At 44.5% G+C, this 17,795-nt stretch overlaps 1 protein-coding gene across 2 annotated transcripts in view; it reads left to right on the top strand.

The window, feature by feature from the left end:
• The first annotated feature begins 1,380 nt into the window (after positions 1-1,380).
• Positions 1,381-17,795, top strand: part of LOC106561776 (protogenin B) — a 62,065-nt gene continuing 45,650 nt past the window's right edge. For both annotated transcript variants that reach the window (XR_006757115.1, XM_045688632.1), the window contains exons 1-8: positions 1,381-1,525; positions 2,257-2,556; positions 10,203-10,347; positions 11,551-11,687; positions 11,864-12,044; positions 12,272-12,387; positions 15,591-15,750; positions 16,049-16,296. Coding sequence is in view for 1 of the 2 variants with exons in the window: in XM_045688632.1 (XP_045544588.1) it covers positions 1,456-1,525; positions 2,257-2,556; positions 10,203-10,347; positions 11,551-11,687; positions 11,864-12,044; positions 12,272-12,387; positions 15,591-15,750; positions 16,049-16,296 (1,357 nt within the window). In the remaining variant the exon portion in view is untranslated. The remainder of the gene's footprint in view (positions 1,526-2,256; positions 2,557-10,202; positions 10,348-11,550; positions 11,688-11,863; positions 12,045-12,271; positions 12,388-15,590; positions 15,751-16,048; positions 16,297-17,795) is intronic.

Here is a 17,795-nt window from a genome sequence, read left to right on the forward strand (position 1 = left end):
TTTGGACTTCAGTTTATCGCTAACCTTATCACAGGGACTTTGAAGCACTAACTTACATCATCTGCATGCTGATCTTGGAATAAATTGACGATAGCAAAGATTCCATCTTTGACGATGCCACATAAATGGAATAGGTACTAGCTAGCTTAATAGTTAATATTTGCGCGCTAGCTCTGCATATTCAGCTAGTGTGTGTGTGTGTGTGAACCCTGCCAACATAAAACAAAACATTGCTATGGCGCGATTGACTGGATTAACCTCACGTCAGTTACGTGCATTGAGTGCCTTTCAGACAGTAGACACGACCCCTCTGTTACCTTGCCAACTAAGGAACTGGCAGTGGATCAAACCATTGTGAGGCAAAGGGTGGGGGGGTCGCAATCTTTTGAAACTTAAAAACGCGCTATTAAGTGTCTATAATCAGCACAATTGCTTTCATTGCGTATTATTAATATTATTTAAATTACATAGTTATGTTTCAGTGATATATTGGGGGGGACAAATCATATTTTTCCCAGGATGGGGGGGTCGTCCCCCCCCCCGTCCCCCCCGGGATTTCCGCCCCTGGCTGTAACGTAATAAAATGTGGAAAAAGTCAAGGGGTCTGAATACTTTCCGAATGCACTGTTTAGCAGCCCAACGTTTATAAAACAATTAAAGTTACATAAATAACTCTAAATTAAGCATATAGGAGTACCTATTTCTTTGTTAACTGTTCAACACAGAATAGCCTCAAATCAAATCATTTGGAGAAAATATTTATATTTTATTCAGCTTTACTCAAATGTATTCTTCATACTATAAAATAATGTAAAATAATACCATGGAAGTCTAAGCAAATCTTGTCTGTTAAATTAACTAGTGTAGAACCACAACCATATGGCATAGCCAGATCAGGACCTAACATAAGGACAACTCAGAGGATGCTATTCTGTTCTTCTGAAATAGACTACATTTTCCTCATATCATGCTTCTTTAGACCTGTCTAAAATAAATAATGGATTTATTGTGAAGGTGTAGGCTATATTACATGGATTTATTAGGACTTTATAAAATGTAGATGTTCCAAAGGTCTGCATTGGTGGCTTGTAGGCTGTGTGTGGAAGCCAGGAGATGCTAAATGTGTTGATGTTAGTTAATAACGGTCAGCTACCGTGAGACCAACATTTATTTGCTTGACAACCACCAGCTGAGGAAATTTCATGACCGCACATACTGCACATACACCCATATTTTGTTGGCAGAGGGAATTTTGCAGGTTTAGAAACAAACTACACGCGCCCCTCGATTAAAGCATGGCTGAAGAAGCGCATGCGCCGTCAGGAGGGAGGGCTCTCAGCCGGAGTCGGTCTCAGGAGATGTTGCAGCACCGGTGTCATGCGTCATTTGGGGAGGCTCGCAGCACGATGGGCAACGGCGGTCCTCCTTTATAGAATGACAGAACAATCGGAATAAATGGCGATTTTCAAAAGGAATCTATACCAGCATTGTTTGCTGTGTTTTGTGTTGTTTAATCAACTATCAGGTGAAGTAAATTGTTTTCTTCCTCTTATCTTTTCTGTGTCAGTAGTTCTTTGCAACTAACTGCAAGAGAGTTTGAGGTCCGTGTGTGTGACCAGACATAAACCGTACCAGACTGGACGACCACATAATGTAGCCACAACCTTTCGGGGCGGATAATATATCGGGCAAAAAAAAGGATGCACGAGAAAAATATAGTTTATAATGATAAAAGGGAGAAACAAAAAAGTTAATATTCCTTTGTAAAATGCTATGATTACATTACGTTTAGAGGAATAGAGTGACTGACTTGAGTGGCGGTGATTGTTTTGGCCGGTGTCCAGTTGTTAATTCCTGCATGGACCAGAACCTTGCATTCAAAATAACTCATTTTTCCCCAATTCAAACTGACAATTTAGTTTCTTTTGTTGGTTTCATCAACACTGTATTGTGTACTAAGTAACCTGAGCAATAACTAGGCTATGCTCTATATCTGAGTTATTTCTTTTTTCCTTCTATTTGTGATCTATTTATCAGGAAATACGTGAATAGGTAGAGAACGTTACACTAAAAGCTATACACTGCTATAATACACTGCTATGATAACCATGCAAGTATTGCGCAATACATAAGAGCCCCGATAGAGTCCCACATACCTGACAGGACAGGCCTAACATATCAATGCCTTCCTCTCCATCCCTCCCTCCATCCCTTCTTCCATCTCATTAACGGTCCCCATCTCTTTTCCATTTCCAGGTGTTTTTTGTTTCAGTGAGCTCTCCTTCATCACAGAACCCAGTGATGTTGTAGTAATAACCAGGGATCCAGTGGTCTTGGACTGCGTGGCCCACGGACAGCCTCCCATCACCATCAGATGGCTGAGGAATGGAGTCAGGGTTACGGAGAGTGGCCGGCTACGGATCCTGGCCAACGGATCACTGTACATACCCGAGGTCAGGAGAGACGGAGAAGAGTCAGACAAAGGGTTCTATCAATGCCTCTCTCAGAATAGATATGGAGCCATATTAAGCCAAAGATCCAAACTGACAATCACAAGTAAGTATGTGGATCATGAGGTAAATACAATGTGTCACTGGAAAGCATACATTGTGTATATACACCGCTTAAAGCTGTATCAAACACATCATTGCAGGTTGTATGTAGAATGCTATAGAACAACAACATTTGTACTGACACACACACAAACACGTTATTGAGAAAAGTTCTCTAAAGATTTCCTCAGTAAAGTTTCCATGTCATTAGAAGTTGTCCAGTGTTTCAGGGAGTGAACAGGCCTCTCCTTATTGGTGGTAAAAGCATCTTGTGGAGTTATAGACTTGGAGTTATAAAAGAATAAACACTTTGAAAGATCAATTAAGTACTGATGGACAGTCTGAAAGATAATTAAATACTCAGGTTAATAGGTTATATGTGTAATTTAGGAAAAGTAATATGGAAACACGCACACACACAGGCCTACACACTTTCACACACACACACAATTTCCTGGAAAATGGGATCAGTCAGTCTGCAGTGTTCTTGTGTTGGTTCATTGTCAGTGTAGACCAGTGCTCTCTCTGTGTGATTGTCTGTCACTTTTAGCCCTTTGTCTGACTGTCCCTGACTATTCCTGACGATCCCTGACTGTCCCTGGCTGTCCCTGGCTGTCCCTGACTGTCCCTGACTGTCCCTGACTGTCCCTGACGGTTCCTGACGGTTCCTGACGGTCCCTGGCTGTCCCTGACTGTCCCTGACTGTCCCTGACGGTTCCTGACTGTCCCTGACGGTTCCTGACGGTTCCTGACTGTCCCTGGCTGTCCCTGGCTGTCCCTGGCTAGCCCTGACGGTCCCTGACTGTCCCTGGCTGTCCCTGGCTGTCCCTGGCTGTCCCTGGCTAGCCCTGACTGTCCCTGACTGTCCCTGGCTAGCCCTGACTGTCCCTGACTGTCCCTGACTGTTCCTTAATGGCCCTGACTGTTCCTTAATGGCCCTGACGGTTCCTTAATGGCCCTGACGGTTCCTGACTGTCCCTGGCTAGCCCTGACTGTTCCTTAATGGCCCTGACTGTTCCTTAATGGCCCTGACGGTTCCTTAATGGCCCTGACGGTCCCTGACTGTCCCTGGCTGTCCCTGGCTGTCCCTGGCTGTCCCTGGCTAGCCCTGACTGTCCCTGACTGTCCCTGACTGTTCCTTAATGGCCCTGACTGTTCCTTAATGGCCCTGACTGTTCCTTAATGGCCCTGATGGTTCCTGACTGTCCCTGGCTAGCCCTGACTGTTCCTTAATGGCCCTGACTGTTCCTGACTGGCCCTAAAGAATAGACTCTGTTGCAGGGCATTAGTTTGTCCACATCTCAGTGGACAGGACATCTGTCCAGATCTATGGTCTATTTAGCATCACCAGGCCAGTTCTTAGACACAAAACCACAGGGGCTGGCTTTAGTTTAGTCTGGTTTATCTTTTGGGAAGGATATTTTTAAAATATTTTCCTGTAGGACATCATTTATGGATGGGGGGGGGGGTATTATAAGTTTCACATATTCCTTGTTTATCAAAAGCAACACCAATATCAATGTTTCGTAGTTTATTGTAAGTTTTGATAATAGTTGTTAGATCTGGCAATGATGAGCGTGGCCCCTAAAGGGTTAAAGGTTTTGTCCAGCTGTATGGAGGCTGGGGAGGCTTAAGTTGGAGGAGGGGCATCTCTCTTTCTCTCTGCCCGCTCCCCATCGGTCCCAGAGGCCCAGAGAGGTCAAAGGTTGCATGGGAAAGGCTTTGTGATGTCACCGCCTGGCCTGGCCTGCTCTGAGCTCTGTGCTGGGCCTGGGGGGGGGGTTGCCCTGTCCTGCTGTCCTCTGTCCTTTCACTAGTCCGTTCGTCCTTTCAGTGGCTCTCCAGTCGCTGACCTCTCCCACACTCACTATCATTGTCAAGGGCAACTCCTATTGTTCTACGGATGTATAGACTAGGCCCGATCTGTCATGCAGGTTGACTAGGTTATACTATCAAAACGTCTGAAAAAAAGAGTTCTGTGATGCTTATTATTATGTCTGATTTCAGTTTGATAACAGTCAGTGTTATACCGCTGATGTCACATGCTCTATGACATCACACTACTTCCTCATCTTGCCAGTCATACTGCAGCAACATCGTTTCATATTCTAATACAAAACAACTAACAAAAAAAAAACAAGTCCCAACATGTCCCATTTTTTATTTTTTTTGGTAGACAATAGCTGACCAGACCGATAACAGTCTTCGATCCGACCGGGTTTCCCCCCCAATTTGAGCTGAAATTGGATGGACAGGGGGGAGGCTGGGTTTGAACCCTGACCTCTTTTAAGGGAACCTTTGTGCAGTCTGACCTGTCCATTGATCAGCTGTTTACGACAAAGCTAGTCTGGGCTGACCATATTAGTGGAGTAGTCTGCTGCCCAGGCCACGCCCCTCAACATGGCTGACTCCAACCACTGGCAGAAACCCCCCGTCAGAGACGATGGCCTGGCCTCTTACCCATAGATCTAGATTTAGATCATCTTAGCAGGCCCCAGGGTAGTTGGCTCTGGGTGGTGAGGACCATTGTTTTCAAGATGTTTTACACCCCCCCCTTTTCTTCCCAATTTCGATCCAATTACGATCTTGTCTCATCGCTGCAACTCCTCAACGTGCTCGGGGGAGAGGGGGAAGGTCGAGGTCATGCGTCCCCCGAAACATGACAGGCCAAACTGCGCTTCTTAACATGGACGCCAGCAGCACCAATAATGTGTCGGAGGAAACACCGTTCAACTGATGACTGAAGTCAGCTTGCAAGAGCACGGCCCGCCACAAGGAGTCGCTAGAGCGCGATGAGCCAAGTAAAGCCCCCCCCTGGCCAAACCCTCCCCTAACCCGGACGATGCTGGGTCCCTATGGGACTCCCAGTCACAGCCGGTTGTGACACAGCCTGGGATCGAACCCAGGTCTGTAGTGACGCCTCAAGCACTGCGATGCAGTACCTTAGACCGCTACACCACTCGGGAGGCCCTTAACATTTATTTTTTTTATAAGATATTTAGTTGATTATCATATGCAATGGGGAAGGCAGCCATTTTATTGCTTTTCTATCCAATCCAGGACAAGGATGACCTTCTCCACATTAGGTTTAGCTTTTATTTGTGTACAATATTGTTGTCCTTATTAGGCTTCAAATTAAATAGGAAATATCTTTAATTCAAGCCTGCTTTAGAGCAACAGTTTTATGTTGACTTTAATAGGAGAAACTAGTCGTTGATTTTCTGTGACTGGGGGTCTTTAACATGGTATTGACCTGGTCCTGTGGTCTTTAACATGGTATTGACCTGGTCATGTGACTGGGGTCTTTAACATGGTATTGACCTGGTCCTGGGGTCTTTAACATGGTATTGACCTGGTCCTGTGACTGGGGTCTTTAACATGGTATTGACCTGGTCCTGTGACTGGGGTCTTTAACATGGTATTGACCTGGTCCTGTGACTGGGGTCTTTAACATGGTATTGACCTGGTCCTGTGACTGGGGTCTTTAACATGGTATTGACCTGGTCCTGTGACTGGGGTTTTTAACATGGTATTGACCTGGTCCTGTGGTCTTTAACATGGTATTGACCTGGTCCTGTGACTGGGGTCTTTAACATGGTATTGACCTGGTCCTGTGACTGGGGTCTTTAACATGGTATTGACCTGGTCCTGTGACTGGGGTTTTTAACATGGTATTGACCTGGTCCTGTGACTGGGGTCTTTAACACGGTATTGTCATGTGACTGTAGTCTTTAACATGGTATTGACCTGGTCCTGGGGTCTTTAACATGGTATTGACCTGGTCCTGTGACTGGGGTTTTTAACATGGTATTGACCTGGTCCTGTGACTGGGGTCTTTAACATGGTATTGACCTGGTCCTGTGACTGGGGTCTTTAACACGATATTGTCATGTGACTGTGGTCTTTAACATGGTATTGACCTGGTCCTGTGACTGTGGTCTTTAACATGGTATTGACCTGGTCCTGTGACTGGGGTCTTTAACATGGTATTGACCTGGTCCTGTGACTTGGGTCTTTAACACGGTATTGTCATGTGACTGTGGTCTTTAACATGGTATTGACCTGGTCCTGGGGTCTTTAACATGGTATTGACCTGGTCCTGGGGTCTTTAACATGGTATTGACCTGGTCCTGTGGTCTTTAACATGGTATTGACCTGGTCCTGTGACTGGGGTCTTTAACATGGTATTGACCTGGTCCTGTGACTGGGGTCTTTAACATGGTATTGACCTGGTCCTGTGACTGGGGTCTTTAACATGGTATTAACCTGGTCCTGTGGGGTCTTTAACATGGTATTGACCTGGTCCTGTGGGGTCTTTAACATGGTATTGACCTGGTCCTGTGACTGGGGTCTTTAACATGGTATTGACCTGGTCCTGTGACTGAGGGGGGAAGGGTCAGATGTGTTATCACTAAAAAACCCTCATATTGAAGGGTAAACATATTGCCTATGGTACCTTTATGTTTACAGTGGATTTGTGTTGAGTTTTAGTGTATGCTTATGGAAAAGATTCATAGTTAATTGCAGGACGTGGCTGGGCTCATCACTCGGCCATCCTGACTCAAATGGACACTACATTAGTTTCTGTTGTTTTCCAATGACACATTGGGTTTGTATTATGTACTGAATGGTCAGACAGACAGATCCTTCTAGTGTTTCGTTATTGAATCATTATCATACTTTAATTATTTATATTTCTCCTCTTCCTCCTCTTCCTCCTCCGCCTCCTTCTTCATCTATCTGCAGTCTTACAGCCTTATCTCCTGAGAGCAAGCCCATTGATTCGTGTTAATTTATGACCAATCATCATTCAATGCCATTCTCCCATTGATCTATTGATTGGTCTATTGATCCGGCCAGCTGACCAGCTGCACAGCTGATTGGCTCAAAGACAAGAACATGGTGGCTGGGATGTATCAAACTCCCTCATGGGTTCAGATCACATTTATCAACGTCAGGATTTGACTTGCTTGACCTCGTATCTTCAAACAATTAGATTGAAAGCTGAATATTCAAATTCACAAGCAAAGTTGTTGAAATCAACAGTTGATAACAAGTTCATCAGAGAAACGTTTTAGATGGTTAGGCCTACAGACCCTTCCAGCGTCATTGTTTTTAACGCCTCACCTGGACTTAAAGGTTAAGTAAATAAATACATTTGAATATGTTGCACCAATTTGCATCTAGAATTCATAAACTCCCTAGTTATTCTATACATACATGACTGCCTATCATCAGATTGGAGTTCAGCCATGTTCTAAGGGCAGTTTAGAACATTGAGCCTCGTTGGGTAGAAATACATTGAGCCTCGTGGGGCAGAAATACATTGAGCCTCGTTGGTAGAAATACATTGAGCCTCGTGGGCAGAAATACATTGAGCCTCGTTGGGTAGAAATACATTGAGCCTCGTGGGCAGAAATACATTGAGCCTCGTGGGCAGAAATACATTGAGCCTCGTGGGCAGAAATACATTGAGCCTCGTTGGTAGAAATACATTGAGCCTCGTGGGTAGAAATACATTGAGCCTCGTTGGGTAGAAATACATTGAGCCTCGTTGGGTAGAAATACATTGAGCCTCGTTGGTAGAAATACATTGAGCCTCGTTGGTAGAAATACATTGAGCCTCGTGGGCAGAAATACATTGAGCCTCGTGGGCAGAAATACATTGAGCCTCGTGGGCAGAAATACATTGAGCCTCGTGGGTAGAAATACATTGAGCCTCGTTGGGCAGAAATACATTGAGCCTCGTTGGGCAGAAATACATTGAGCCTCGTTGGGCAGAAATACATTGAGCCTCGTTGGGCAGAAATACATTGAGCCTCGTTGGGCAGAAATACATTGAGCCTCGTGGGTAGAAATATATTGAGCCTCGTGGGTAGAAATACATTGAGCCTCGTGGGTAGAAATACATTGAGCCTCGTGGGTAGAAATACATTGAGCCTCGTTGGGTAGAAATACATTGAACCTCGTTGGGTAGAAACACATTGAGCCTCGTTGGGTAGAAATACATTGAGCCTCGTTGGGTAGAAATACATTGAGCCTCGTTGGGTAGAAATACATTGAGCCTCGTTGGGTAGAAATACATTGAGCCTCGTTGGGCAGAAATACATTTTGTCACGTCCTGACCAGCAGAGGGAGTAATTGTATTAGTTTTGGTCAGGATGTGGCAGAGGGTTTGTGTTGTGTGTAGGTTCTAGGTAGGTTTTCTATGTGTAGGTTGGGTGCTGGACTCTCAATTGGAGGCAGGTGTTTCTAGTTGCCTCTGATTAGGAGTCCTATAAACAGGTGTGTGTTTTTCTTTGTGGTTGTGGGTAGTTGTTTGTGAGCACTGCTTTGTTTATCCTGCCACACTGTTCGTGTCGTGAGTATATATATTTTTTTCTTCCTGTGGATGCTTTACTCGTGTTTTATTAAAAAGATGAGTATCCACATTCCCGCTGCGTATTGGTCCTCCCTTCAACATAACGACATTATTTGTGACAGAACTACCCACCATACCAGGACCAAGCAGCGGAGGAATTCTGGCGAGGACTGGGGAACACGGCGGGTAAGGGAGCCCGAGAGGCAGCCCCAATAAAAAAATTTGGGGGGGCACAAGGGCTGTTTGGCGGGGCGAGGTTGGAGACCCAGGCCAGCTCCCCGTACGCTTTTTGGACAGAAACAGACTGGACAGGTCCTGTGCTTTGGGGTAGGTGCTGTGGTGAGGCCTGGTATTTTCAGCCCGGTATGCGCAGCCCGAGTGGCCCGCCTGTCCTCCGGCCCAGCCCGAGTGGCCCTCCTGTCCTCCGGCCCAGCCTGAGTGGCCCGCCTGTCCTCCGGCCCAGCCCGAGTGGCCCGCCTGTCCTCCGGCCCAGCCCGAGTGGCCCTCCTGTCCTCCGGCCCAGCCCGAGTGGCCCGCCTGTCCTCCGGCCCAGCCCGAGTGGCCCGCCTGCCCGGGTCAGCCAGAGTGGCCCGTCTGCCCGGCGCAGCCATCGGCGCCACCTAAGTGGGCGACGCCGAAGGTGGAGCGAGGTCCACGTCCCGCACCTGAGCCGCCTGCTATATAGGTGGGTTGGGGAGGGGGGGTGTAGCACAGTGCCGTCGTTTACGGCAGCCACCCTCCCTTCCCTCCCTTTAGTTTAGGGGGATATTTTTTGTTGTTTGGGGGTTTTTGTCTTTTCTTTTAGGTGCAGTCGGGGTCTGCACCTTTAGGGGGGGTACTGTCACGTCCTGACCAGCAGAGGGAGTAATTGTATTAGTTTTGGTCAGGATGTGGCAGAGGGTTTGTGTTGTGTGTAGGTTTTCTATGTGTAGCTTGGGTGCTGGACTCTCAATTGGAGGCAGGTGTTGCTAGTTGCCTCTGATTAGGAGTCCTATAAACAGGTGTGTGTTTTTCTTTGTGGTTGTGGGTAGTTGTTTGTGAGCACTGCTTTGTTTAGCCTGCCACACTGTTCGTGTCGTGAGTATAGTTTTTTTTTTCTTCCTGTGGATGATTTACTCGTGTTTTATTAAAAAGATGAGTATCCACATTCCCGCTGCGTATTGGTCCTTCCTTCAACACAACGACATTATTTGTTACACATTTAGTCTTACGTTGAGTAACCACTGCTTCCTTTGACCAGTCTGTGTGTTGTGTCCCGTAGGTAATTGGTCTTTCATTGTGTGTTCCAGATGTCTCACCGTTCGTGGTGAATCCCGTGCTTTTGGAGGTGACTGAGGGTTCCGTGGCCAGGTTCACCTGTCAGGTGACCTCTAACCCTCCTGCCAGCGTGACCTGGGAGCTAGACCAAAGCACACTACGGCTGGAGACAGACAGGTACAGTCCTGTGGTCCCGTGTGGCTCAGTTAGTAGAGCATGGTGTTTGCAACGGTGTTTGCAACGCCAGGGTTGTGGGTTCGATTCCCACGGGGGACCAGTACGGGGGGAAAAAAATGTCTGAAATGTATGCATTCACTACTGTAAGTCGCTCTGGATAAGAGCGTCTGCTAAATGACTAAAATGAATATCGGGGGGCAAAATGTGTTTTCATGTGAAAGGTTCTACAAGCGATGTTTAGGGTCTGCAGCTGGAACATGCTTACTTACACGAGCTGGGGTCAAGAAGCATTTGTCATTCCACTCATAGCTGTGTAGTTTAAAAAAAAAAATTCTAATCATACTAGTATGGTATTGATATGTTACCTGTTGTTTATGTTATGATACAATTCAATATACAAGACCGCATTTGTCTCTTGATTTTACTTGAATCTCATCGCTTTTTGGGGTTTGTGTTTATACTGTTCTATCAGGTCCTGACCTTCACTATACCGTTATATCAGGTCCTGACCTTCACTATACTGTTCCATCAGGTCCTGACCTTCACTATACTGTTCCATCAGGTCCTGACCTTCACTATACTGTTCCATCAGGTCCTGACCTTCACTATACTGTTCCATCAGGTCCTGACCTTCACTATACTGTTCCATCAGGTCCTGACCTTCACTATACTGTTCCATCAGGTCCTGACCTTCACTATACTGTTCCATCAGGTCCTGACCTTCACTATACTGTTCCATCAGGTCCTGACCTTCACTATACTGTTCCATCAGGTCCTGACCTTCACTATACTGTTCCATCAGGTCCTGACCTTCACTATACTGTTCCATCAGGTCCTGACCTTCACTATACTGTTCCATCAGGTCCTGACCTTCACTATACTGTTCCATCAGGTCCTGACCTTCACTATACTGTTCCATCAGGTCCTGACCTTCACTATACTGTTCCATCAGGTCCTGACCTTCACTATACTGTTCCATCAGGTCCTGACCTTCACTATACTGTTCCATCAGGTCCTGACCTTCACTATACTGTTCTATCAGGTTCACCATCCATTATACTGTTCTATCAGGTCCTGACCTTCACTATACTGTTCTGTCAGGTCCTGACCTTCACTATACTGTTCTGTCAGGTCCTGACCTTCACTATACTGTTCTATCAGGTCCTGGTACTAACTATCACTTACTATACCATGTCTCTCTAGAATCACAGTCCTGCCCAACGGAGTTCTCCAGATCCACAACGTCCAGCTAGAGGATGCTGGGAAGTTCCGCTGTGTGGCCACCAATATCGGCAACTGCGTCAAGAGCAGCGAGGCAACGCTCTCCGTTATCAAACCAGGTGATTGAGAATAAACTGTCAACACCACATTTATTCAATAAAAGAAGCAATCTGTTTATTTCTCCTATGGACAGCTGTATCACCCCTCCATTTCCCGGTATATTTCTATTAAATGTACATAGAAACGTTGTTTAATGCTTACTTGACATGTGTCTTGGTCCTCTTATCTGTTTCAGGTGTTGGCCCTAAGCCCCGTCAGAGGCCCCGGATCATAGCGGGCCCACAGAATATGACGGTGTCCCTCCACCACACCGTGGTTCTGGAGTGTATTGCTACGGGAAACCCCAGACCCGTCATATCCTGGAGCCGAGCCGACAGTAAACCCATTGACGTGTACAATGCCAGGGTGCTGGGCAGGTAAGACAGACATACACCATGGATGTTTGTACTTCGTTCGTGGCTGACTAATACCTTAATGAACGTCCTATTTAGCTTGGACTTTAATCAGTGGTTGTATTCGTATTATTTAAGACATCTGTTGTTTTTTTTTAATGTTCTTTTGTTTCACTACGGTGTTTGTTTTTAAAGGTAAAAGTGTGTTTTTCAAAATGTGTCAAGTCAAGTTTGATGTGTTTTGTCATCAGTGGGAACCTCTTGATCAGTAATTTGAAGCCTCGGCATAGTGGAGTCTACCTCTGTAGAGCCACCACACCAGGAACACGCAACTACACCATCGCTGCTGCCAACCTCACCGTTCTAGGTGGGTACAATACTTGGGTACATTTCCTTCCTGCACAACAGAATAAGCCTGCTCAGTCGATAATCTTAATTGAAAGTGTTTTTGTTTTTTTTGTTGTTATTTGTTGTCTAGGACTGGCTTAAATCTATGTCTCGGATTCCAGAATCGTATGCCCTTATTCATTGCTCCAATATATGTGATTTCAGACAACAATGTTAGAGAACTGGAGAGATCGAACTGTTATATTATCTTTGACCTCAACCATCATCCGTGTATGTTTTGGATAGTGTTTTTTCAGACGCTCAAAGAGCTTTATAAAGTAAAGGGGGAAACTAACCTCATCTACCAGTTAAAGAGGGGAAACTAACCTCATCTACCAGTTAAAGGGGGGAACTAATCTCATCTACCAGTTAAAGAGGGAAACTAACCTCATCTACCAGTTAAAGAGGGGAAACTAACCTCATCTACCAGTTAAAGAGGGGAAACTAACCTCATCTACCTGTTAAAGAGGGAAACTAACCTCATCTACCAGTTAAAGAGGGGAAACTAACCTCATCTACCTGTTAAAGAGGGGAAACTAACCTCATCTACCAGTTAAAGAGGGGAAACTAACCTCATCTACCAGTTAAAGAGGGGAAACTAACCTCATCTACCAGTTAAAGAGGATAACTAACCTCATCTACCAGTTAAAGAGGGGAAACTAACCTCATCTACCTGTTAAAGAGGGGAAACTAACCTCATCTACCTGTTAAAGAGGGGAAACTAACCTCATCTACCTGTTAAAGAGGGAAACTAACCTCATCTACCTGTAAGAGGGAAACTAACCTCATCTACCTGTTAGAGGGAAACTAACCTCATCTACCTGTTAGAGGGAAACTAACCTCATCTACCTGTTAGAGGGAAACTAACCTCATCTACCTGTTAAAGAGGGGAAACTAACCTCATCTACCAGTTAAAGAGGGAAACTAACCTCATCTACCAGTTGAAGAGGGGAAACTAACCTCATCTACCAGTTGAAGAGGGGAAACTAACCTCATCTACCAGTTAAAGGGGGAAACTAACCTCATCTACCTGTTAGAGGGAAACTAACCTCATCTACCTGTTAGAGGGAAACTAACCTCATCTACCTGTTAAAGAGGGAAACTAACCTCATCTACCAGTTAAAGAGGGAAACTAACCTCATCTACCTGTAAGAGGGAAACTAACCTCATCTACCTGTAAGAGGGAAACTAACCTCATCTACCTGTTAAAGAGGGGAAACTAACCTCATCTACCAGTTAAAGAGGGAAACTAACCTCATCTACCAGTTAAAGAGGGAAACTAACCTCATCTACCTGTTAAAGAAGGGAAACTAACCTCATCTACCAGTTAGAGGGAAACTAACCTCATCTACCTGTTAGAGGGAAACTAACCTCATCTACCAGTTAGAGGGAAACTAACCTCATCTACCTGTTAGGGGGAAACTAACCTCATCTACCAGTTAAAGAGGGAAACTAACCTCATCTACCTGTTAAAGAGGGGAAACTAACCTCATCTACCAGTTAAAGAGGGAAACTAACCTCATCTACCAGTTAAAGAGGGAAACTAACCTCATCTACCAGTTAAAGAGGGAAACTAACCTCATCTACCAGTTAAAGAGGGAAACTAACCTCATCTACCAGTTAAAGAGGGAAACTAACCTCATCTACCAGTTAGAGGGGAAACTAACCTCATCTACCTGTTAAAGGGGGAAACTAACCTCATCTACCTGTTAAAGGGGGAAACTAACCTCATCTACCTGTTAAAGGGGGAAACTAACCTCATCTACCAGTTAAAGGGGGAAACTAACCTCATCTACCAGTTAAAGAGGGAAACTAACCTCATCTACCTGTTAAAGAGGGAAACTAACCTCATCTACCTGTTAGAGGGAAACTAACCTCATCTACCAGTTAAAGAGGGAAACTAACCTCATCTACCAGTTAAAGAGGGAAACTAACCTCATCTACCAGTTAAAGAGGGGAAACTAACCTCATCTACCAGTTAAAGAGGGGAAACTAACCTCATCTACCTGTTAAAGAGGGGAAACTAACCTCATCTACCTGTTAAAGAGGGGAAACTAACCTCATCTACCTGTTAAAGGGGGAAACTAATCTCATCTACCAGTTAAAGGGGGAAACTAACCTCATCTACCAGTTAAAGGGGGAAACTAACCTCATCTACCTGTTAAAGAGGGGAAACTAATCTCATCTACCAGTTAAAGAGGGAAACTAACCTCATCTACCTGTTAAAGAGGGAAACTAACCTCATCTACCTGTTAAAGAGGGAAACTAACCTCATCTACCAGTTAAAGAGGGGAAACTAACCTCATCTACCAGTTAAAGGGGGGAAACTAACCTCATCTACCAGTTAAAGAGGGAAACTAACCTCATCTACCAGTTAAAGAGGGAAACTAACCTCATCTACCAGTTAGAGGGAAACTAACCTCATCTACCAGTTAAAGGGGGGGAAACTAACCTCATCTACCAGTTAAAGGGGGGGGAAACTAACCTCATCTACCAGTTAAAGGGGGGGAACTAATCTCATCTACCAGTTAAAGGGGGGGAAACTAACCTCATCTACCAGTTAAAGAGGGAAACTAACCTCATCTACCAGTTAAAGAGGGAAACTAACCTCATCTACCAGTTAAAGAGGGAAACTAACCTCATCTACCTGTTAGAGGGAAACTAACCTCATCTACCAGTTAAAGAGGGAAACTAACCTCATCTACCAGTTAAAGAGGGGAAACTAACCTCATCTACCAGTTAAAGAGGGGAAACTAACCTCATCTACCTGTTAAAGAGGGGAAACTAACCTCATCTACCTGTTAAAGGGGGAAACTAATCTCATCTACCAGTTAAAGGGGGAAACTAACCTCATCTACCAGTTAAAGGGGGGAAACTAACCTCATCTACCAGTTAAAGGGGGGGAACTAATCTCATCTACCAGTTAAAGGGGGGGAAACTAACCTCATCTACCAGTTAAAGGGGGGGAAACTAACCTCATCTACCAGTTAGGGGGAAACTAACCTCATCTACCAGTTAAAGAGGGGAAACTAACCTCATCTACCAGTTAGGGGGAAACTAACCTCATCTACCTGTTAAAGAGGGGAAACTAACCTCATCTACCTGTTAAAGAGGGGAAACTAACCTCATCTACCAGTTAAAGGGGGAAACTAACCTCATCTACCCATTGTTATGTCCCTCCAGAGCCTCCATCCATGGTGGAGAGGCCAGAGAGCCAGACTCGTCCCAGGGCTGGCACTGCCCGTTTCATGTGCCAGGCTCAGGGTGTGCCCCCACCTCGCATCACCTGGCTGAAAAATGGAGAGGAGGTACACCTGAACGGCAGGATCAAGATGTACAACAGGTAGAACCTTAACCTATTCCACCTTATTAAACTTATTAGACAATTCACCACTTATCCCTAAACAAATCAAAATAGATTTAGCTATTTCATTTTCTTTTGGATCAGAAAACTTCACAGTTTCAGTATAACAAGAACAGATTGTAGTAGTAATAGTGCCCTACAATAAATTTGAGGAAACCTAATCACAATGTATACATAATAAAAACTGTATAAAGGGGAATTGGGAGAGAAAAAAATCCCCACCACCCCATTTCCTGATTGTACTCGATGTTCACTAAGTCTGTGTTTCCGTCCACAGTAAACTGGTGATCACTCAGATTACCCCGGAGGATGATGCCATCTACCAGTGTGTGGCGGAGAATGAACAGGGCAGTGTTCTGTCCCTGGCACGCCTCATCGTGGTGATGTCTGAGGACCGGCCCAGCGCGCCCAGGAACATCCACGCTGAAACCATCTCCTCCTCAGCCATCCTACTGGCCTGGGAGAGACCCGTCTACAACGCTGATAAAGTCATTGCTTACTCTGTACACTACATGAAGGCTGAGGGTAAATTATTTGTTATAAGAGTATATGAGCCTTTATAATGTCCTATTACAGATGTAGGATCTTAATTTGAGCAAGTTTGGTACAGCAGGAAAATAATCCTGCAGCAACAAGAATTATTATTATGTGGATTCTAATTAATGGACATTTTTTGTAGGGGTTGATAAATGTTTCGTTAGGGCAAATCAAGTCTGAAGTTTCAAAGTGGAAATTACAAACTTTAGAAGCCTTTTTAAACCTCAAAAACATTGCAAGTTTGCATTTCCTGCCGTGCAGGAAAATTCTCAGCAACAAAATAGTGATCAAATTAAGATCCTACTAGAGGTCGACCGATTATGATTTTTCAACGCCGATACCAATTATTGGAGGACCAAAAAAGCCGATACCGATTAATCTGCCGATTTAAAAAATATTTTTTTTATTTTATTTTTTTTTTATTTTATATTATTTATTTTTTTTTTTAAATTTATTTGTAATAATGACAATTACAACAATACTGAATTAACACTTATTTTAACTTAATATAATACATAAATACTATCAATTTAGCCTCAAATAAATAATGAAACATGTTCAATTTGGTTTAAATAATGCAAAAACAAAGTGTTGGAGAAGAAAGTAAAAGTGCAATATGCGCCATGTAAGAAAGCTAACGTTTAAGTGCCTCTTTCAGAACATGAGAACATATGAAAGCTGGTGGTTCCTTTTAACATGAGTCTTCAATATTCCCCTACCTGGGCTCAAACCAGGAACACATCGACAACAGCCACCCTCGAAGCAGCGTTACCCATGCAGAGTAAGGGGAACAACTACTCCAAGTCTCAGAGCGAGTGACGTTTGAAACGCTATTAGCGCGCACCCCGCTAACTAGCTAGCCATTTCACATCGGTTACACCAGCCTAATCTTGGGAGTTGATAGGCTTGAAGTCATAAACAGCGCAATGCTTGAAGAATTGCGAAGGGCTGCTGGCAAAACGCACGAAAGTGATGTTTGAATGAATGCTTACGAGCCTGCTGCTGCCTACCACCGCTCAGTCAGACTGCTCTATCAAATCATAGACTTAATTATAATATAATAAACACACAGAAATACGAGCCTTAGTTCATTAATATGGTCGAATCCGGAAACTATCATCTCGAAAACAAAACGTTTATTTCTTCAGTGAAATACGGAACCGTTCCGTATTTTATCTAACGGGTGGCATCCATAAGTCTAAATATTCCTGTTACATTGCACAACCTTCAATGTTATGTCATAATTACGTAAAATTCTGGCAAATTAGTTCGGAACGAGCCAGGCGGCCCAAACTGTTGCATATACCCTGATTCTGCGTGCAATGAACGCAAGAGAACTGACACAATTTCACCTGGTTAATATTGCCTGCTAACCTGGATTTCTTTTAGCTAAATATGCATGTTTAAAAATATATACTTCTGTGTACTGATTTTAAGAAAGGCATTGATGTTTATGGTTAGGTACAGTCGTGCAACGATTGTGCTTT

This window comes from Salmo salar, chromosome ssa10, assembly GCF_905237065.1.
Source record: "Salmo salar chromosome ssa10, Ssal_v3.1, whole genome shotgun sequence".
NCBI lineage: Eukaryota > Metazoa > Chordata > Actinopteri > Salmoniformes > Salmonidae > Salmo > Salmo salar.